Consider the following 24,375-nt stretch of genomic DNA (forward strand, 5'->3'; position numbering starts at 1 on the left):
TTGTACATGTAATAAACAATGTATTTTACAACTACATGGGATTAATATATTTCTTGCACGTTTACTACTTGTTAAAAAAGTCATTTATTTTCTTCTGGCTGACTGAATTTCTAACAGTTTTCTAAATATGTGTTTCGAATGCATAAAAAATGTCACAGTTCAGCGCACCATGACACTCCAAATATCGTCTCAGTGCCTTTACTCCCATCAGTGCACCGGATGCAGTAAGCACAGGTTCGTCGCTGTCATCGTCATCATCATCGCTATCTTCTGGCACTTCAAGCTCACACGGTTTAGCCTGCAAAACATCGGCACAAATCTCCTCGTCGGCTCGCATTCCAAAACATTGAAGGTTATCGTCAATGTTCACATACGTGTCGATTCCGTCTGGCGGTGTGATGTCACTCGATATTGTTTCTTCATTTCCACTGTTACAATCAGCTAACTGGAATCCGGCTTTCCGATAATAGTTCACTAATGTTTCTTTTTTTACTTGACCCCCATGATTTGTTCAGCATATGTATTGTGTCTAACACTGTGATTTTCTTTACAAACGTATTGGCCTGTATGTCTTGACCACTGTCAATTTCCGCCACAATGTGATTCACGATCTGTTCTTCAGGTTGTACTTCAGGTTGCGAATGATCCCATGGTCACACGGCTGGATGCATGATGTAGTGTTGGGAGGCAGGAAAATAAGTTTCAAGTTTTTTAGCTTTGCATCAGCATCTGCTGGGTGCGCAGAACAGTTGTCGACAATTAAGACAATTTTTCTCTTTTCTTTTTGCATGTCTTTGTCCAAATCACAACACCACTGTCTAAATAAGACCCCCCGTCATCCATGCATTTGCGTTGCTTTGATAATCAACAGGAATGTCTGTTACTCCACGAAAACAGCGTGGGTTTTTACTTTTCCCCGATCACCATTAAGCGTCTTTTATCTGTCCCAGACATGTTACGAGAGCCGTAATTCTTTCTTTCTGTTTTTTCCCACCACTTAATTTTTCACTTTTTTAAGTTAAGGTGCCCTCTGGAATTGCTCGGAAATATATTCCAGTCTCATCTGCATTGTACACATCGTCTGGACTACTCTTCAACTAATTTTGGAAGTTGTTCCTTCACCCAATTGTCTGCGGCCGGCAAATCGGCATCTTTTTTCTCTCCATGAGCATTTTTGTAAACTATGCAGTTTCTTTCCTTCTATCTGCATAGCCACCTGTTCGTTGGTTTGAAATTAGGTTTATTCAGTGTTTCAGCCAGTTTCTTTGCTTTTTCTTCCAAAATTGGTCCTGAAAGTGGAACATCGTGACTGCGAGCTTCTGTAAACCATGTTTTTAAAGCTGTTTCTACATCGGCATCTTTTCCGGTACGACGTCTTTTTCTGTCCGGATTTTCATTCCGTTCCTACTGCAAACAGATTTCGGATTTCTTTGCCGCTATGCGTGAAACCTGGGACTGAAATTCCCAAACGTCTAGCGATGTCAGATTGAGAAACATTTTTATCAATGAATGCATTGCGTGCGTTGGGTCTAACGCGTTCATTGCACAGACTGCGCAACCGATATGATAGGTCTACTCATTATGTAAGTGTTGTTTGTTAAGTAATAAACATCTAATTTAAACAAGGCACTTGAGCAGATAGGGAGATAACGATATCTATTGCATATGTTAGTTTCCCATCTCACAATAAAGGTTTTAATTAATCGAGAGTGATCGCTTCCGCTACAGGTGTAAACAGTCGTCCCGGCTATTGTACTTGTGGCAAAGTATTCAGCATGATCACGGTGCGGTCTTGGCTTAAAACCATACGACTCATTATTCAAGGCCAGTTGGCAGATAAGCCACCAATTAATCAATTAACTGTGTTTGGCACGTGAAATTCAGTGTTTTTGCTATGTCAATAAGCGGGATATGTTCATAACAGGTAGTCGATTATCCGGGTGTTTTTGTACAAGCGGAACCGGCCTCGGTGGCGTCGTGGCAGGCCATCGGTCTACAGGCTGGTAGGTACTGGGTTCGGATCCCAGTCGAGGCATGGGATTTTTAATCGAGATACCGACTCCAAACCCTGAGTGAGTGCTCCGCAAGACTCAATGGGTAGGTGTAAACCACTTGCACCGACCAGTGATCCATAACTGGTTCAACAAAGGCCATGGTTTGTGCTATCCTGCCTGTGGGAAGCGCAAATAAAAGATCCCTTGCTGCCTGTCGTAAAAAGAGTAGCCTATGTGGCGACAGCGGGTTTCCTCTAAAAACAGTGTCAGAATGACCATATGTTTGACGTCCAATAGCCGATGATAAGATAAAAAAATCAATGTGCTCTAGCGGCGTCGTTAAATAAAACAAACTTTTTGTACAAGCGGCTATGTAAACGGAACAGTGCAGGGACTTCCTATGTTTATAGCAGGGCTATTCTATTAAGCGGTATGCAAATAAGTGGGTTGCACTGTATATGCACTTTCACACCCAACAATAATTTAATAATTACTTTAAAGCATAACAGTGGCCCAGCATTATAACCATGCCACGAATATCTTCACAAATAGATGCACTGTAACACCCAACATTTCCTCATATCATGCAGTTTAATAATTTAATAATTACTTTAAAACATAACAATAGCCCAGCATTATAACCACACCACAAATATCTTCACAAATAGACATATATGCACTTTAACACCCAACATTTCCTCATATCATGCAGTTTAATAATTTAATCACTTTAAAGCACCACAGATATCTTCATAAATAGATACATATGCATATCATGCAGTTTAATAATTTACTAATTACTTTAAAACATAACAATAGCCCAGCATTATAACCACGCTACTAATATCTTGCCACAAATAGACATATATGCACTTGAACACCCAACAATTCCTCATATCATGCAGTTTAATAATTTAATAATTACTTTAAAGCATAACAATAGCCCAGCATTATAACCACGCCACGAATATCTTGCCAAATGAGAACGTGGTATCTGTCTCTCATCTAGAAGCATGTATAAATTCATTTGATTTGGTCACAGGCAGATTGTCAAAAGTTCCTTAGTAGTAGTTTCTATCAGTGTTATTGATGAATTAGGAGATGGAGCCAGTTTGAAATTAAATCTGTTTACAGGCCGTGGCAATACGACTGGAGACTCCAGTTCTACGTTCAATGTCGGCAGTCAGACGTGGAAACGTGATTACCCACTTGACAATGTGCCTGTTGTGTCAGATATTAAACGATAAAATATCACTTATATAATCTTTCAGATACTAGCATTTCTTAATCGTATTGGGAGGTCGGAATAAAGGGGGGAAAAAAACAGTAATTTTTTTGTTTAATGACACGTCGCAGACATGTATTGTTTCCTATGGTCTGGTACATCAAAGGCCATGGTATGTGCTATCTTCTCTATGGGATGGTGCATATATAAGATCCCTTGCTGCTAATCGAAGAGAGTAGCCCATGAAGTGGCGACAGCGGGTTTCCTCTCTCAATATCTGTTTGGTCCTTAACCATATGTCTGACGCGATATAACCGTAAATAAAATGTTTTTGAGTGCGTCGTTAAATAAAACATTCCTTCCTTTTTTCTATGGGTTGCACACCACTGTTAATTACTCAGTAAAATTCAAGTTAATTTCTATATCAGAATATATTTTGTGACAAATGCAACAATATCAAGAAGGGTGGGATTTAGCTCAGTCGGTTGAGTGCTCGCTTGAAGTGCTTGCATCATAGGATCAAACCACCTTAATGGATCTATTCAACTGATTGAGGGGGGGGCGGGGGGGGGGTGTTCTCGTTCCAACCAGTGCACCACAACTGGACAAAGGCTGTGGTATGTGCTTTCCTGTCTGTTGGAAAGTGCATATAAAAGATCCCTTGCTGCATTAGGAAACCTGTAGCATGTTTCCACTGATGACTACAAGAGTTAGAATTACCAAATGTTTGACGTCCAATAGCCAATGATTAATTAATCAGTGTGCTCAAGTGTTGTCGTTAAACAAAACAAACAGACAATATCAAGAGGACTATGTGACTGTTAATTATAGGGAATACTCTCCCTTAATAAATTACTTAGCAAAAATTCATTATAGGATGACAACAAAACTTTTCAGCTAGCCACCCTTATGCAAGGAAGGAAGGAAGGAAATGTTTTATTTAACGACGCACTCAACACATTTTATTTACGGTTATATCGCGTCAGACATATGGTTAAGGACCACACAGATATTGAGAGAGGAAACCCGCTGTCACCACTTCATGGGCTACTCTTTTTGGTCAGCAAGCAAGGGATATTTTAACGACACACTCAACACATTTTATTTACGGTTATATGGCGTCAGACATATGGCTACCTTATGCAAGAGAACCACCTCGTTCTGTTCTTATACAAATGACAGTTCTCCACTTGTACAGTTGTTATTAGTTAGTGTTAAAAACAAGTGACTTCAAACAGGGTTCTTGTGCATCCTGGAAAACCTGGAATGTCCTTGAATTTTGTGATTTTAAAATCCAGTCCTGGATTGTCATGGAAAATTAAATTTTATTGTGTCCTGGAAATGTCCTGGAAATTTAGGCCAAAATTTTGGTGGTTTATTTTTTTTCACATGTTTGACAATTAATGACAGCTGATAAAACAATGTGCTGGGGTGTCACTAAACATTCCTTTTTTCTCCTCGTTAATTATGTGATTTAAATGCAAGGAAAGGAATGTTTGTCTAATGGCACCACATTGTTTTATGAGTAGCAATTTGGTGACTAAAGATGACAATAGAAAGGAAAGGAATGTTTGTTTGATGGCAGCACATTGTTTCATGAGTGGCAATTTGGGGACTAAAGATGACAATATAAAGGAAAGGAATGTTTGTTTGATGGCACCCCAGCACATTGTTTAATCAGCGGCTATTAGGTGTCTAACGGTTGTAATAGAAAGGAAAGGAATGTTTGTTTCATGACACCCTAGCACATTGTTTAATCAGCGGCTATTAGGTGTCTAACAGTTGTAATAGAAAGGAAAGGAATGTTTGTTTCATGACACCCCAGCACACTATTTAATCAGCGGCTATTAGGTGTCTAACAATGGTAACAGAAAGAAAAGGAATGTTTGTTTAATGACACCCCAGCACATTGTTTAATCAGCAGCTATTAGGTGTCTAACAATGGTAATAGAAAGGAAAGGAATGTTTGTTTAATGACACCCCAGCACATTGTTTAATCAGAGGCTATTAGGTGTCTAACAATGGTAATAGAAAGGAATGAATGTTTGTTTAATGACACCCCAGCACATTGTTTAATTAGCAGCTATTAGGTATCTGACAATGGTAATAGAAAGGAAAGGAATGTTTGTTTAATGACACCCCAGCACATTGTTTAATCAGTAGCTGTTAGGTGTTTAACAATGGTAATAGAAAGGAAAGGAATGTTTGTTTAATGACACCCCAGCACATTGTTTAATCAGCGGCTCTTAGGTGTCTAACAATGGTAATAGAAAGGAAAGGAATGTTTGTTTAATGACATCCCAGCACATTGTTTAATCAGTAGCTGTTAGGTGTTTAACAATGGTAATAGAAAGGAAAGGAATGTTTGTTTAATGACACCCCACAACATTGTTTAATCAGTAGCTGTTAGGTGTTTAACAATGGTAATAGAAAGGAAAGGAATGTTTGTTTAATGACACCCCAGCACATTGTTTAATCGGTAGCTGTTAGGTGTTTAACAATGGTAATAGAAAGGAAAGGAATGTTTGTTTAATGACACCCCAGCACACTGTTTAATCAGCGGCTATTAGGTGTTTAACAATGGTAATAGAAAGGAAAGGAATGTTTGTTTAATGACACCCCACAACATTATTTAATCAGTAGCTGTTAGGTGTTTAACAATGGTTATAGAAAGGAAAGGAATGTTTGTTTAATGACACCCCAGCACATTGTTTAATCAGTAGCTGTTAGGTGTTTAACAATGGTAATAGAAAGGAAAGGAATGTTTGTTTAATGACACCCCAGCACACTGTTTAATCAGCGGCTATTAGGTGTTTAACAATGGTAATAGAAAGGAAAGGAATGTTTGTTTAATGACACCCCACAACATTGTTTAATCAGCTGCTATTAGGTGTCTAACAGTAGTAACAGAAAGGAAAGGAATGTTTGTTTAATGACACCCCAGCACATTGTTTAATCAGTAGCTGTTAGGTGTTTAACAATGGTATCAGAAAGGAAAGGAATTGTTGTTTAATGACACCCCAGCACACTATTTAATCAGTAGCTGTTAGGCGTCTAATAGTGGTAAAAGAAAGCAATGTTTGGTTAATGACACCCCGGCACACTGTTTAATCATTAGGTACTAGGTGTCTAACAATGTTAAAAGAAAGGAATGTTTGTTTAATGACACCCCAGCACACTGTTTAATCAGTAGCTATTAGGTGTCTAACAATGTTAAAAGAAAGGAATGTTTGGTTAATGACACCCCAGCACACTGTTTAATCAGTAGCTATTAGGTGTCTAACAATGTTAAAGAAAGGAATGTTTGTTTACTGACACCCGGCACACTGTTTAGGTATTAAGTATCTAACAATGGTAATAGAAGGTAAGGAATGTTTTTTAAAGAAGATAGGATTAAAAAACATATTATTTATTGACATGCTAGTGGCTTGTGCCTAACTGGTCTAGGAATGAAAGAAAAAACCTGCTAACCTGCATTCATGTTAACTTTTTTCTTTACTGTTATTTTCATGTGATTACATTTTTACTGTGTCTATACACTTTATAGCAATCTGATTGGTGGAGCGGTGTTATATTTTTTGCATTCATATCTAAACGCACATGCACGCACACGCACACACACACACACACATACATACACACATATACACACACACACACACACACACACACACACACAAACACACACACACACCAAACACACACACACAAAAACACACATGCACACACACAAACACATGCACGCACACACAAATGCACACACTCACAAACACACACACAAGCATGCACACACAAACACGTACGCATGCACATGCACACACGCACACACAAATATGCACACATACACACACAACACACACTCCACACACACACCACACACACACACACACACACATAAAACTTGCAGTACTTTTCTGCAGCTAGCTAGATATAGAAAAATATGATAGCAGCAGGGGGCAGGACGTACCCCAGTGGTGGGCCCATTGGGCTATTTTTCGTTCCAGCCAGTGCACCACGACTGGTATGTCAAAGGCCATGGTATGTACTACCCTGTCTGTGGGATGGTGCATATAAAAGATCCCTTGCTGCAAATCAAAAAGAGTAGCCCATGAAGTGGCGACAGCAGGTTTCCTCCCTCAATATCTGTGTGGTCCTTAACCATATGTCCGACGCCATATAACTGTAAATACAATGTGTTCCCTTCAGGTGTGTGCATATTGTGAAGTATAAATTGACCAACACAAATAGACAATTCCTTCCAACAGAACCAAACTGGCCTTGTGGTTAGGCCATCGGTCAACAGGCTGGTAGGTACTGGGTTCGGATCCCAGTTGAGGCATGGGATTTTTAATCCAGATACCGACTCCAAACCCTGAGTGAGTGCTCCGCAAGGCTCAATGGGTAGGTGTAAACCACTTGCACCGACCAGTGATCCATAACTGGTTCAACAAAGGCCATGGTTTGTGCTATCCTGCCTGTGGGAAGCGCAAATAAAAGATCCCTTGCTGCTAATCGGAAAGAGTAGCCCATGAAGTGGCGACAGCGGGATTCCTCTCAAAATCTGTGTGGTCCTTAACCATATGTCTGATGCCATATAACTGTAAATAAAATGTGTTGAGTGTGTCGTTAAATAAAACATTTCTTTCTTTCTTTCCAACATAACCAAATGAATTGTCATAATACACAGAGGCAAGATTATTGAAAATACATGATGTTGCTTATCAAAATGATGTGATTTACCAAATTACCAAATGTCAAACATTTGGTAATTTTGACATATAGTCATCAGAGGAAACCCGCTACATTTTTTCTAATGCAGCAAAGGATCTTTTATATGCACTTTCCCACAGACAGGATAACACATACCACCACCTTTGATATACCAGTTGTGGTGCACTGGCTGTACGAGAAATAGACCAATGGGCCCACCGTGATTTACCAAATGACGTCATTTGGCAATTGCAGAAAGTAGTGTGAGTCAGGCAGGGGATGGGGATGTGGGTACCCGTACTAGGCTTGGCTTTATTTTTTTCGGTTTATTGACATATGGAAAAAAAAAAAAAAAGTTTGTTTTATTTAACAACACCACTAGAGCACATTGGTTAATTAATCATCAGCTATTGGATGTCAGACATTTGGTAATTTTGAAATATAGAGGAAACCTGTTTAATTTTTCCATTAGTAGCAAGGGATTTTTATATGCACCATCCGACAGACAGGATAGCATATACAACGACCTTTGATATACCAGTTGTGGAGCACTGGCTGGAAGGAGAAATAGCCATATGGGCCCACTGACGGGGATCGATCCCAAACCGACTGCGCATCAATTGAGGATTTTACCACTGGGCTGCGTGCCACCCCTCAAGATATTTTAACCATATGGGTAATAATAGTGGTTAGTCAGTGTGGTGGTCCTACATTTCCCCACTGAACTGTTAAAACTCACCCTGGGTGGGATCCAGGCAGTACCTACCAGATCGTAAAGCAGTAGCCACTTTTGCCGATTAGTAGTAAGGCATCTTTATATATACATGTATGCACGTTCCTTCCCACAGTCAGGACAACACATACCACAGACTGTGTACAATGTTGATCAGTATAATTTGATGATAGTTGAATTTTAAGTAATGGCAAGTATCACATTAGTCTTTTATGAATGTATATAGGGCAAGACATAGCCCAGTGGTGCAACACTCGCTCGATGCGCAGTCGGTGTGGGATCATTGGGCTATTTCTCGTTCCAGCCAGTACACTACGACTGGTATATCAAAGTCTGTGGTAAGTACCACCCTGTTTGTGGGATGGTGCATATAAAAGATGCCATGCTGCTAATCGAAAAGAATAGCCCATGAAGTGGCAGCGGGTTTCCTCTCTCAATAACTGTGTGGTCCTTAACCATATCTCAGACGCCATATAACTGTAAATACAGTGTGTTGAGTGCGTCGTTAAATAAAACATTTCTTTCATTCTTTCTTTTATAAATGTATGTAGTCATATTAATTACATTAGTTTGTTAATTCAGAAACATGTGCAATTGAATTAGCACTTGGCAAGCGTACTGTTAAATATTTATAAACTAGAGATATGTTAATTACATTAATGTGTTAAAATCAGAAATACATGTATAGCTGAATCAAATAACAGGCGTACTGTTAATTATTTAACAACAGTGATATATTAACTACATTAGATGATTAAAATGTGTCGAGTGTGTCGTTAAATAAAGCATTCCATCCTTAAACCTTCCTTTAACATAGCATTTCAGTAAAAGTACAGTGAAGTACTCTTATAACAAACAGCAAGGGACCAGGAACATTGGTTCATTTCAGTAAAAGTACAGTGAAGTACTCTTATAACAAACAGCAAGGGACCAGGAACATTGGTTCATTTCAGTAAAAGTACAGTGAAGTACTCTTATAACAAACAGCAAGGGACCAGGAACATTGGTTCATTTCAGTAAAAGTACAGTGAAGTACTCTTATAACAAACAGCAAGGGACCAGGAACATTGGTTCATTTCAGTAAAAGTACAGTGAAGTACTCTTATAACAAACAGCAAGGGACCAGGAACATTGGTTCATTTCAGTAAAAGTACAGTGATGTACTCTTATAACAAACAGCAAGGGACCAGGAACATTGGTTCATTTCAGTAAAAGTACAGTGAAGTACTCTTATAACAAACAGCAAGGGACCAGGAACATTGGTTCATTTCAGTAAAAGTACAGTGAAGTACTCTTATAACAAACAGCAAGGGACCAGGAACATTGGTTCATTTCAGTAAAAGTACAGTGAAGTACTCTTATAACAAACAGCAAGGGACCAGGAACATTGGTTCATTTCAGTAAAAGTACAGTGAAGTACTCTTATAACAAACAGCAAGGGACCAGGAACATTGGTTCATTATAGCAGTAGTTTGTTGTACACATTTAATAATGGGGAATACAAATTTACCTGCTAAAATTACAAAAACAAATAAAATTGTAGGTCATTTTTCAAGAGAGATGTATGTGGGCTATTTTCATAAAACAGGGCAAATAGCAGTAAATAAGGTCTCCACGAGTACTCGGGGGCACTGAGTCTAGCAACAGTAAAGATATTGCAGCTCCAATATTTCCCACAAAACAGCAGATAATGTAAATAAACAGGGATGCACATAAAAAGCATCATCACTTAATGCAGTGGATATGATATTCAGCCATGTAAATGCGTGAGAAAAGCTTGTGGTTAAAAATATATACCCAAAATGTCCACTCAGTTATATGGTACAAAAGCACATGTTATCATTATGGAATCGCAAAACTTCCTAAAATACTAAGTGTTTGCCTTTAAACTGCAAAATGTAAGTAAACCACTCACAAATACACAAGTTTCTTAAATTTCAACTTATAATATTAAAATAAAACTACACTGCATACAGTTTTAAGTCGCACCTTTTATTTTTCATTTTATTGTCTTTACCTTTAAATTATTTACAAAAAGGAACAAAAATTTGATTAGTTTGAAAGTTATCCATCAGATGGCACTGTCACATCTAGGTCAAGCTTAGATCAACCTGTTAAGTACATGAATACTAGCTGGGTATCTTTCTAGGCAAGTTATTTTTAATTCTTAAAAAAAAAAAAATCAATGTCACACTTATTGTCTGTCTTTACTGTTAGTTTAATAAAGAATCCTGAAAGCATGAGAAACCCATCATTTATATTTTTCATTCAGTAAATCTGTTTTTAAAAGCCATTTGCATGATTGCATTACGAAAGTACATTGCATATGGCACAAATACCATATTATGTGTCTTTACCGTTATAAGTTTTGTCTTTACAGTTATCTGTGTTAAATAATGGAAAAGACAGATTTAATATGTTTTCACAATCATCCAGTCATTATATCTTACATTTGCCTTTAATAATAACAATTATAGATATTTATATACATTTATAAAAGTATTTACCATTATTAATTTTCTTTGCTGTTGATAAATTGACGGTAAAGACAGTTGTTTACTATAATGGCTTACGATTAAGGGTAAAATCAAAAGCACAATTTTTTTTTTTATGTACATTTAAAAAAATCTCTAGATTTGCTATTTGAAATTATGCACCACTGAACATATCTGTTTTAGATTTTACTATTAAAGATTGTTTTTTTTTGTTTTTTTTAATTCTTTACCATTATTTGCCCCATTTTGTGAAAATAGCCCATGTATGATTGTCTCATGTTCTATTCAGCTGAGGCTGAGCTCGTGATTCTGTCATGTTTTAATTGTACAATGGTCTAAAATACATCTCAGAGGTCCTCATTTTCCACACACTATTACAAACCCTCCACTCGTAATTTATTGCATCTTTTGGAATGCATGGAAATTAAATGTTACATTTTTTATCTCATCACTGGAAAGTGTCATTTTACATTCATTTACTGGCATCAGGAGCCGTGTGTGGGAGGGAGGGGGTGACTGGATATGTACTGCCATAGAGAGTCTGATGATACATGATTCATTCATGTATCACAAATTTTTTTTAGTATGGTTATCAAAAAAGCTGTATCATGGACGTCGGAAGATGCTGTTAATTGGAGGCGGGGGGGGGGGGGGGGGGGGTGGGAGGGGGTGCAAACAATTTAGAATATTTATAAATAACTCTGCTTAAAATGGTGTCTAGTGACATGAAGAATTATAAGCTACATTCTTGTGAACTCTTGGAGTGAAAAAAACTAAATATTCATTCAATTCCATATTTAGACCACCTTTCAGCTGGGGGGTGGGTGGGTGGGCAATGCATACCATAGCCCCCACCCTGCATACCATTGCCCCCACCCCCTGCTTCCAATACCAACAGAATGGATACATTTCCTTCACTGCCTAAGAATTCCATCTTGAATATCACCATTTTTTTAACATTTGTTTTGTGTTCATACTGAAGTGTTGTTAAATATTACTTCATTCTTTTAATTTTCTCTAAACTGTGTCTTGACGTTGTTGTTTTTTTATTTTATTTCAGATTAATGATGAAAATGCCTACGAATATGAAGAAATCGTATTGGAAAGGGTACGTTCTACTTGAAACATAGCAGTGAAACCCCTCTAAACCGGACACCCAAATTCCAAGTAAAACGTCCTGTGTTAAGAGGTATCCGGTTTAGAGAGGTTAAGTTTTGTACTGATTTTTAAAAAAAGGACTGAAAAATGTCCGGTTTTGAGGGAATTCTGGTTTACAGAGGGTCCGGTTTACAGAGGTTTCACTGTATAACATATCTCTTGTTTGTTTTTAATGTATTCTCCATAAATTATAAGTACAGTGAAATCTGTCTAAACCAGATCACACTGTGGACCTAATATTTATCTCATTTAGACAAAATCTGGTGTTTTGAGGGTCGCGTTTTAGAATTTAGAAACTTTGGAACCGGGTCTGGTTTAAACAGGTTTTACTGTACATGCATATTTTGCCTCAACTCTTTAAAGTGACAGACCCTAGTTTTTAAACACTACGACATATTTTCCCCTATTGAAGCCATTTTTTATGATTTAAGTTAGAAGTACATTTTATTGGTTAGAATATTAATTTCCGTACACCTGGAGTGGTTCTGGTCATCCCGGTTTTTGTAATACCCCAAAATGCATTTTTGATAATTCTAAAAATGCACGTTCATCTGAGAAGTAATGGTTACCAAGACAAGCTCTAGTGTATCTTTGCACGGTATTACCCCGTTAAAACATCACAGAATTTAGCTTCTCTTTGTTATAACTTTGTATATAACTATATAAAAGTGTTGCATGTTTGTAGATTAACTATACTTAGTGTTCATTTTCACAGGCCGAAACTACTTAAACTAGGCTCTATGTCTTTAAAGCGGGTATCCTAAATTCATATTTCATCCCAGCTGGAAAAGCTTATCTCTATTAGTCAACGTTAGGTCTGTAGATCACTATTACAAAGATATCTCTTTTTGATTACCACAAATTGACATAAAGATGTTCTTTTTCAGTTCAATTAGCATTAAGTGTAACATGTGTAGATGGTCATTCCATGGAAAATATCCATTAAGAGGTTATTCCTCTATATTAAATTACCATTACATGTAAATGTGATATTTATAGATTGCCGTATAAGCCATAATAAAGTACATGCATATATGAATGTGGATTTGATTTAGGTTATCTCCCCTGATGTTATCCAGGGTTTGTAGCGGTCTTTACATTCCTTCAAAGTCTTTGAATTTAAAAAAATGATTTTTAGGTCTTTGAAAGTCTTTAAAAGTCTTTAAATTCTCACAAATCATGGCCAACGTAAACTACCTGATTTGGTATTTTTATCGCATTCTATTGTCTTTGACCGCTGTGTAAAAGTTTTTGAAAGTCTTTGAAAATGGCAGGTAAAAGTCTTTGAAAGTCTTTGAATATGTTTGGTCTTTAAGGCTATGAACCCTATTATTGGTATTACATGTAGTTTCATAGTTGTTGTTTTTTAATATATATATTATAATGTTCAAATTTCTTCAATAGATTTTCTGATTTTTGTAATTGGTTCATTGTTTAATTGCATTGTCATAATGAAAATTGTAGTAATATTTAATTTTCATAAATTGGTTGATGGTTTTAAAAGCCAAAGTATTGAAATTAATATTAAGATTATTCATGGCTTAATTGCAAAAATAAAATTAATGTTGATTTCCAGAATTGATAGAAGTCAGATTTTCCGAATTGATTGCTGTTCAGATTCCCTGAATGAGTTGATGTTCAGATTTCTAGAATTGATTGATGTTCAGATTTCCTGAATTGATTATTCAGATTTCCTGAATGGGTTGATCAGATTTCCAGAATTGATTATGTTCAGATTTCCTGAATGGGTTGATGTTAAGATTTTTCAAAGCAATTGATGATAGATTTTCTAAATTGTTTGATATATTTGCTATAGGGAAATTGACAGCATAAAATTAATGTCAGATTTCTTGAATTGGTTGATGTTAGATTTCATTAATGGATTTATGTTCAGATTCCTGAATGGTCAGGACTTTAAAGTTTCACTCATTTGGACTTTTCTGAACACAGGAAGGTTGTTTAGTTCAGTACTGTCATTAAAAGCTGCTGAAAGAGTTGTCAATATTCAGAAATGCATTTCAAGTTATTTTAATCTAATTAAACTTAACATTTCAATGGTTTTGAGGTTAAATATTTTGAGGTCAGCAGGTTTGTAGTTAATTTGGGCATCTGTATTTTGGGCACAACGTTTATTGTCTCAACTTTGATGCAATCTAAATCTCTGGTTGTTTGATTGTATATTTCCTGAATTGTTTGATGTTCAGATTTCCTGAATTGGTTGATTTTAGATTTCTTTAATCAGTTGTTAGATTTCCTGAATTGGTCGATTATAGATTTCTGGAATAAGTTGATGTTTGATTTCCTGAATTGGTTGATGTTAGAGTTTGTTGATGTTTATATTTCCTAAATTGGTTGATTTTAGATTGCTTGAATCATTTGATGTTGAATTGGTTGATGTTCAGATTTCTTGACTTGACTGATGTTTAGATTTCTGACTTGACTGATGTACAGATTTCTTGTCTTGACTGATGTACAGATTTCCTGACTTGACTGATGTTCAGATTTCTTGACTTGATTGATGTTCAGATTTCTTGACTTGACTGATGTTCAGATTTTCTGACTTGACTGATGTACAGATTTCTTGACTTGACTGATGTTCAGATTTCTTGACTTGATTGATGTTCAGATTTCTTGACTTGATGTACTTGACTGATGTTCAGATTTCTGATGTACAGATGACTTGACTTGACTGATGTTCAGATTTCTTGACTTGACTGATGTACAGATTTCCTGACTTGACTGATGTTCAGATTTCTTGTCTTGACTGACTGATGTACAGATTTCTTGACTTGACTGATGTACAGATTTCTTGTCTTGACTGATGTACAGATTTCCTGACTTGACTGATGTACAGATTTCCTGACTTGACTGATGTACAGATTTCCTGACTTGACTGATGTACAGATTTCCTGACTTGACTGATGTACAGATTTCTTGACTTGACTGATGTACAGATTTCCTGACTTGACTGATGTACAGATTTCTTGACTTGACTGATGTTCAGATTTCTTGACTTGACTGATGTTCAGATTTCTTGACTTGACTGATGTTCAGATTTCTTGACTTGACTGATGTACAGATTTCTTGACTTGACTGATGTTTAGATTTCCTGACTTGACTGATGTTCAGATTTCCTGACTTGACTGATGTACAGATTTCTTGACTTGACTGATGTTTAGATTTCTTGACTTGATTGATGTTCAGATTTCCTGACTTGACTGATGTTCAGATTTCCTGACTTGACTGATGTTCAGATTTCCTGACTTGATTGATGTTCAGATTTCTTGACTTGACTGATGTTTACAGATTTCCTGAATTGACTGATGTTTTTGTTACAGGGAAATGCAGGACTTGGTTTCAGTATTGCTGGTGGCTCCGACAACCCACACGTGGGCAATGTGCCGAGTATATTCATCACGAAGATCATTCCAGGGGGCGCCGCTGCGGCAGATGGACGACTACAGTATGTTGACCATTTTATTTCTGTCTTTTCATTTCTCTCTTTGTTGCCTTTAACTTGTTTGATATCCCAATAGCTGTGCTGGGGTGATATTAAACATTTGTTCATTCTCAGGGTTTCTGCCAGAGGGTAAAACTGGTATGGTGGCGCCATATACTCAAATTATTTTGCAGATTTTATTTTTTTAAGTTGACCTTTTGAAAAAATTTATGACTTTTATCATTACTGTATGATTTTCGTAACCCTAACCCTAAACATAAGCCCATTTTTCATTGATTTATTAATTGGATGTCAGACATTTGGTACATTTAACATATAGTCTTAAAGAGGAAACCCTCTACATTTTTCAATTAGTAGAAACGGATTTTTTTTATATGCACCATCCCACAGACAGGATAGTACAGACCACAGTCTTTTGATATACCAGTCGTGGTGCACTTGCTGTAATGAGAAATAGTCTAATGGGTTGTACTGGGGAAAGACATAAACAATCCCTTGCTATTAATGAAAAAATATATCAAATTTATTCTGAAGACATGATGTCAGAATTACCAAATGTTTGACATTCAATAGCCGATGATTTATAAATCAATGTGCTCTAGTGGTGTTGTTAAACAAAAAGTTTAGAACTCTAGCTGTGTCATTAAATGAAACCAAGTTTACTGACCAGGGCCCCGTTCCACGAAGAGATCTTAGCCTTAAGATCAACTTAAGTGCATAGGGTAGCTATGCGCTTAAGGTAATCTTAGCGCTAAGATCGCTTCGTGGAACGGGGCTCTGGGACATAATTCACTAAACTCTCGCAACTTTGCAATATCGCAGTGCAATGCAGAAAGATTTGCAGAGATGGGATGTGAACTCTATTTACGTGCCCATATCCACAGAGGTTCATGCACACCCACCCCGGACTTAGCCTCTGACTTCGCCAGTGACCAATTCCAGGGCAGGAGCCTAAGAGACCTTTGTGAATTAGGCCCCTGACTTATAAAGAAATTGTGTTTGTTGCTTTATGAGTTCTGTATGGTTTGAACTCGGCAGTGGCTGGACCTTTAGACCAAGAGGCCTTTAGCCAACAAACCGTTTGCAGTCAGGTGGTAAAGAGTAAGATCAGGGTCATGTTTTAGAGTCTTGAGTTAAGAATAGGGTGGTTCTGTCTATCTGCAAAAAGTCTTCCGGCAAAATGTTAAGTCCATAGATTTCTATTATATTTATTCTTGTGTTTGAAAATTCGGAAACTTAGACATAAGATTCTATTTTATATTCTAATCTGGATGCTATTTCGTATTCTAATCTGGGCCCCGTTCCACAAAGCAATCTTAGCGCTAAGATCACCTTAAGTGCATATGTCAGCTGTGCAGTTACAGTGACCTTAGGGCTAAGATGGCTTTGTGGAACGCGGCCCTGGATGCTCTTTCATATTCTGATCTAAATGCTTATTAGGCACATGTCACCAAGAGATGGGGGTTTTTGTGGGGGAGAGCAAATAAATCACATTTGTCTTTTCTTTTTCTTTTTAATCTTCTTTCTTTGACAATTTTTTTTTTTTTTTGCAATTCTCCTAATCTAAGTGTTGCAAAATTTATTGTTGGATCCACTGACTAAAACCAATTGCTGAGGTATCATTAAACATTCCTTTCATTTGAAAACCCAGCAATAGTGAACTCCATTACTGTAAATTTGATATTCGTGGGAACACCGAGCACAAATTGCCTGTTATATTATTCATATTAATTAGCCATTTATAGCAAGGTAATTGCTTTCACTTGAGTTTCACAACCATTTATGTGCTTCACTGATGGCTTTTATGCAGACACACTGTACTACAATGCATGTACCATTTGGCTGGTTGAGTTAATAAATCATTGACGAGTTACAATCATTGAGCAGTATCAGATAGATATTTACCATTTAGTCAGACTCAGAAGGAATTGGAGTATTTGGAATGTGAGGACACCTCAGAACATTTCAAACTACGACTGTTTGAGAGGGAGGTGGAGAGAGAGTGAGTGAAAGAGAGAAAGTGTGTTTGTTAGAGTGTTAGAGAATAAAAGATAGCTCTAGAGGTTTTTTTTTGTTTGTTTGTTTTTTGTTTTTTGGGGGGTTTTGGGGGGTTTTTTTTTACAAGTTTTATTGCCAGCCCCTTGTTTACAATTAGAACAACACATGCCAAGGGTAAAACATGGGTTGTGTACATAAAAATAATAAAACTTTAGGGTACTGGCTTGCAATAATATAATACTTTAGGGTACTGGCTTGCAAACCCCACCTCACATCACCCCCACCCCCCTCTCCATCCCCGCCTCTCTCTTTCTCTCTCTTTCTCTCTCTCTCTCTCTATCTCTCTCTCTCTCTCTCTCTCTCTCTCTCTCTCACTACATATCTAATCAATGTAGCTATACATTTATTTTGTCTCACACAAACAAAAAAAACAACACACTTTCATCCTTTTCCATTCTATGAACGACATACATAAATATTTAAAATACGAAACATGATATATCTATACATACACATACACATACACATACACATACACATACACATACACATACACATACACATACACATACATATACACACATACTCTAGAGTTTGTTAGTCAGAAAAAGTTTGTTAGTCAGAGAAAGAGCGTGTCTGTCAGTCAGAGAGAGTGAGTGTGAGAGAGAGTTTGTTAGTCAGAGAGAGAGTTAGTCAGAGAGAGAGAGAGAAAGTGAGAGAGAGTTTGTTAGTCAGAGAGAGAGAGAAAGTGAGAGAGAGTTTGTTAGTCAGAGAGAGAGTGAGAGTCAAAGAATGAGAGTTTGTTAGTCAGAGAGAGAGAGAGAGAGTTAAGAGAGAAAGGAAGAGTTTGTTAGTCATAGAGATAGTACTAGTCAGCGAGTGAGAGTTAATAAGAGAGAAAGAGAGTTAGGAGGGGAATGGGGGGGGGGGTAATATTATCATACACTTCTTGGGGTTTTTTTTGTTGTTTTTTTTAAATATAAAATTAGCCTTTTAATTTTTGTACACTTTTAACAAAAAAGGGGAGTGGTAGCTCAGAAATTAGGATGTCTTGTATGCTTGTAACAATTGTTAATAATTTTGAAAGAACTCGTAAAGTGAGTATTGCAAAACAAGTTTGCACCTAGTGCTCACTAACTAAATAATGTGCTGGGGTGCTTGTTTGTTTCCGTTCGTCAGCAGTGACTAACATCTGCCGAGTCTTTCCAGGTCAAGTTGGCCGTTTAGATAATGAACGTCGTTAACGTGAATGCTTACGCGCAGGTGATTGCTTCATCGAGGCGCCCCTCTCGACTGATCCCCTTGTTAGTGGAGATTTGTTCTCAAACCGACTTATTATATTTCTCATTAATAATAAGCCCTGTCATTATGGGCGACTCCTCTAATGAAAACCCAAGTAGATTGACAATTAGCTAGGATGATTTGTTCTGTACAAGTGTCTTCGTGATATGACTGTTCTTGTTGAGAGAAATTAATAAAGCAATCTCGCCAGTGTAAGTGAATTGCCTATGTTTGCAGGTACATTTATGTCGAAGTGTACTATCCAGGGCTCGCGCTGTTGGTAGCCAAATTAGCCATTGGCTAATTAAAAAAAAAAATGGCTAATAAAGTTTGCAAGTGGCTAAAATTTTGGCTAAGCTATTTTCTGTCTTCTGATGTGAACAAATGGTTACATAATCTATCCGACACCTCAAACATAATAATACTACCAAATATTCCATTAGCGTAATGGCGATCTCGCGACCGGTAACGAGAAACGGTGTCATGCAGAATACAGCGTAGGCCTTATAATGTTTGCTTATTTTAATAATCACGGTTATTAATTTTAACGGCATGCATTCATCATGTATGACAGCAATGTCTGGAAGATCTGTAACTTGTTATTTTTACTTTGTAAAATCTTTGAACCAAAAACAGACCGACAATGCGTATCAGTTTGAATACACATGCCAGTTCAGGGCCAAAAGACATGTAGGCTATCTCAAGGGCTGAGTTCAGCCAGACCGAGCGAAAACAAAACATTCGCTAGACTGGTTTGTGCGCTTCACATTAAACCAAATGGACATGACGGACACCAATCAAATAGTTCGTGAACGTTAGGAAGAATGTTCGTTAGCTGAACTGAGGGGCTCTCGGCGCGAATATACGTCACGCTTCAGAGTCGGCTGATACCTGCGTGTCAAGAGACATCGTTGTGGACATTAAACAATACGATTACGCAAAAGTAAATCTTGATGTAAATTTGTAGAAAAACAATAGTTGTTCACATCAATGAATACCTAACTGCAGTTTTTGTTTATTCCTTTGTCTTTGTTAATTTCGCACCCATGGTCAAGAGCACGCATGCAGATCGCGATCGCCGGAATTGCAGTTAAATGTACTCTGAATAAAATTAGTTTACAATAATCATATTTGTAAGACTGAGGTGACATTTAATAAGTCAGCTGGATTTTAAAAAGACCATAAATTTTAATTTTATTAAAGGTTTTTTGTTTGTTTGTGGGTTTTTTTTTAATAAATGGAGTATACTGTGAAGTTGGCATTCTTAGCCGAGGTAAAATACCAGAAATCACAACAATCATTTAACTGAGTAAAACAAATTTGGCTAAAACATTTTCAATATGGCTAATAAAAATTCCATTTGGCTAATATTCTGGCTACAGGTATTTTTGATCCAGGGTGAGCCCTGACTATCCTGTCTCTGGGATGGTGCATATAAAAGATCCCTTGCTGCTATCGAAAAGAGTAGCTCATGAAGTGGCGACAGCGGGTTTCCTCTCACAATATCTGTGTGGTCCTTCACCGTATGTCTGACACCATATAACCGAAAATAAAATGCGTTGAGTGCATCGTTAAACAAAACATTTCCTTCCTTCATTCATTTCATAGTTTCGCTTGCTGTCCGTTATAAAATCTTCTAGTGTTGTTTTCTTTTATTTTTAAACAAATGTAATGATAAATTAATTAACGATAATGATATTATTTGTGACAATAGTAAGAGAGTATAGTAAAACAGACCTAGCCATTCAAAAGCATGAAAACAAAATTGTTTAGTTTGTCTTCCAACTGCCTCCCTCTCTCTTTCCCCATCCCCCCCCCCCCCCTCCAAAAACAACAACAAAAAGACATGCCACAGCTGCTTCAAACATTAAACGTAAGGGCCAGAATCACACACATTTAGTTTTAGATGAACTGGAAGTTAAAATTAATAGGCATCAAAAAAAAGTAAATGTGGTTTTATTTAACGACGCCACTAGAGCACATTGATTTTTTATCGTATCATCGGCTATTGGACGTTAAACATGGTCATTCTGACTGGTTTTTTTAGAGGAAACCTGCTGTCGCCACATAGGCTACTCTTTTACAACAGGCAGCAAGGGATCTTTTATTTGCGCTTCCCACAGTCAGGATAGCACAAACCATGGCCTTTGTTGAACCAGTTATGGATCACTGGTCGGTGCAAGTGGTTTACACCTACCCATTGAGCATTGCAGAGCACTCACTCAGGATTTGGAGTCGGTATCTGGATTAAAAATCCCATGCCTCGACTGGGATCCGAACCCAGTACCTACCAGCCTATAGACCGATGGCCTATCCACAACGCCACCAAGGCCGGTTTAATAGGCATCACATCAAAGACGTAGGGCACCATGATTTCCACCATGAAGGCACCATTTGTCGAGGCATTACCTCTTGTAGCAGATTAATACAGTCCGATTTAGGAAATTGTTCATCGTTCAAGAAAAATAAATCAAAATCCTGTAATTCCTTTTGAAATCTTTGTTTGATGATTACAAGTAGGTTGACCACTGTAGTATATAAATAATACATTAGTTTGAAGTTACCTGTTAGGTTTAATACCAGCTGCAGGTCTTTTAGAAAAAAATTAGTGGCGTCGTGGTAGGCCATCGGTCAACAGGCTGGTAGGTACTGGGTTCGGATCCCAGTCGAGGCATGGGATTTTTAATCCAGATACCGACTCTAAACCCTGAGTGAGTGTTCCGCATGGCTCAATGGGTAGGTGTAAACCACTTGCACCGACCAGTGATCCATAACTGGTTCAACAAAGGTCATGGTTTGTGCTATCCTGCCTGTGGGAAGCGCAAATAAAAGATCCCTTGCTGCTAATCGGAAAGAGTAGCCCATGTAGTGGCGACAGCGGGTTTCCTCTCAAAATCTGTGTGATCCGTAACCATATGTCTGATGCCATATAACCATAAATAAAATGTGTTGAGTGCGTCGTTAAATAAAACATTTCTTTCTTTTTTTTTCTTCTAGAATTTTTATAAAATCCACTAGCCATGGGATGAGTGATTCAAAAAATGTACTAGCCACAATAAAAAAATGAATGAATGAATGTTTAACGACACCCCAGCACAAAAAATACATCGGCTATTGGGTGTCAAACTATGGTAATGCAAACAAATAAAGTGATGATCAACATCAATGTAAAAATTCAAGACTTAACTAAAAACAGTGTAAAGAACTGTGCAAAAATACAAATATCACAGATAGATACTGACTTTTACTCAAAATTTCAATTGTGCTGTATTGGCCATTGTCAAAGAGAATGTTACACCCCTGCACCACAGTAAGGTTACAGCACGTGCAGAGGACCACAATTAAAAATTCACTAGCCCTACTTTACTTTAAGTTAATACAATTTTACTAAATAATAGTAATAATCTGATATGTCACCTAAAGAGGGAGATAGACATTTGACAAAGAAAAGTTTACTAGCCATCGGGCAAGGAAAAAGTAATTATTTACTAGCCCAACATTGAATATCACTAGCCATGGGAGTGGGGCTACCATAATCCTGAAGCCCTGTCTGGCATGGCAATAGTAGTTATTTACTAGCCCAACATTGAATATCACTAGCCATGGGAGTGGGGCTGCCATAATCCTGAAGCCCTGTCTGGCATGGCAATAGTAGTTATTTACTAGCCCAACATTGAATATCACTAGCCATGGGAGTGGGGCTACCATAATCCTGAAGCCCTGTCTGGCATGGTAATAGTAGTTATTTACTAGACCAACACTGAATATCACTAGCCATGGGAGTGGGGCTACCATAATCCTGAAGCCCTGTCTGGCATGGCAATAGTAGTTATTTACTAGCCCAACACTGAATATCACTAGCCATGGGAGTGGGGCTACCATAATCCTGAAGCCCTGTCTGGCATGGCAATAGTAGTTATTTACTAGCCCAACACTGAATATCACTAGCCATGGGAGTGGGGCTACCATAATCCTGAAGCCCTGTCTGGCATGGCAATAGTAGTTATTTACTAGACCAACACTGAATATCACTAGCCATGGGAGTGGGGCTACCATAATCCTGAAGCCCTGTCTGGCATGGCAATAGTAGTTATTTACTAGCCCAACACTGAATATCACTAGCCATGGGAGTGGGGCTACCATAATCCTGAAGCCCCGTCTGGCATGGCAATAGTAGTTATTTACTAGCCCAACATTGAATATCACTAGCCATGGGAGTGGGGCTACCATAATCCTGAAGCCCTGTCTGGCATGGCAATAGTAGTTATTTACTAGCCCAACATTGAATATCACTAGCCATGGGAGTGGGGCTACCATAATCCTGAAGCCCTGTCTGGCATGGCAATAGTAGTTATTTACTAGCCCAACATTGAATATCACTAGCCATGGGAGTGGGGCTACCATAAGCTAGAAGTCCTGCAACTGATAACAACTGTGCAAGTGGTATGCTGCCATTTGTATAACAACAAAATCAGGGCTAGCCCTGGGTTGCTATTTTTGTTCACCAAAAAATTCACCAATCTTCAATTTCTCTCGCCAATCTAAATATATATTCACCAGTAACATATTTGCATTTCAGTCAAAAGATTTTATTTTTAATCTCGTTCTTTATGGTAAATAGTATATGCTAAAATGTACTTATTATTCAGTTTACATCTTGTAATCTAATAATGAAATGCTGCTGATGTCTAGGGCTGGCTGTAGCCCAGTGGTAAAGCACTTGTATGATGTGTGGTCAGTCTAGGGTCGATACCTGTGGATGGGCTCATTGAAATCAGTGCATCACGATGTGGTATATCACAAAAGAGACAATTTTACTTTTTGTATGCATCAGAGAATGATATAAATTGTAGGTTTCTCTGTAATTTGAAAGAATCAAGTGAATTTTGATCCAATATATATGTTCCCAAAAAGATTCACCAGACTAAGACATACACTATACATATATTTTTGCACCAGAAGTGTGAAATGTAAGTACCGGTACATAATGTTTACATATTTAATAGCCTAACAACTTATATCATTCAGTATCTGAGCTTTCAAGATGTGTGTGCTAAATGCTGGAATAAATGAGGTCCCGAACAGGACCCAATACCCTTCTGTTTTTATTACAATTTTTAAAAAATATGATGAGACATCAAAATAATTTGAAAATGACAAAACAAGTTTATAAATGTCCAATTATGGAGACGTCCAACAATTACATAATGTAAGATCTGACTTTTTGTGTAACTGTGCCGCGTTATGTTTTGTAATGACAATAATCACCCCTCTAAAGTTCTTTAATAATTGTCTCCCACACACATCCTTCTTTCCCTGTC

At 37.5% G+C, this 24,375-nt stretch overlaps 1 protein-coding gene across 12 annotated transcripts in view; it reads left to right on the forward strand.

Moving 5' to 3' along the window:
• Nucleotides 1-24,375, forward strand: part of LOC121372108 (disks large homolog 2-like) — a 278,624-nt gene that overhangs the window by 111,941 nt on the left and 142,308 nt on the right. For all 12 annotated transcript variants that reach the window (XM_041498440.1, XM_041498431.1, XM_041498374.1 and 9 more), the window contains 2 exons: nt 12,218-12,265; nt 15,654-15,778. In XM_041498440.1, the coding sequence (XP_041354374.1) occupies nt 12,218-12,265; nt 15,654-15,778 (173 nt within the window). The remainder of the gene's footprint in view (nt 1-12,217; nt 12,266-15,653; nt 15,779-24,375) is intronic.

This window comes from Gigantopelta aegis, chromosome 1 (assembly GCF_016097555.1).
Source record: "Gigantopelta aegis isolate Gae_Host chromosome 1, Gae_host_genome, whole genome shotgun sequence".
Taxonomy (NCBI): Eukaryota; Metazoa; Mollusca; class Gastropoda; order Neomphalida; family Peltospiridae; genus Gigantopelta; species Gigantopelta aegis.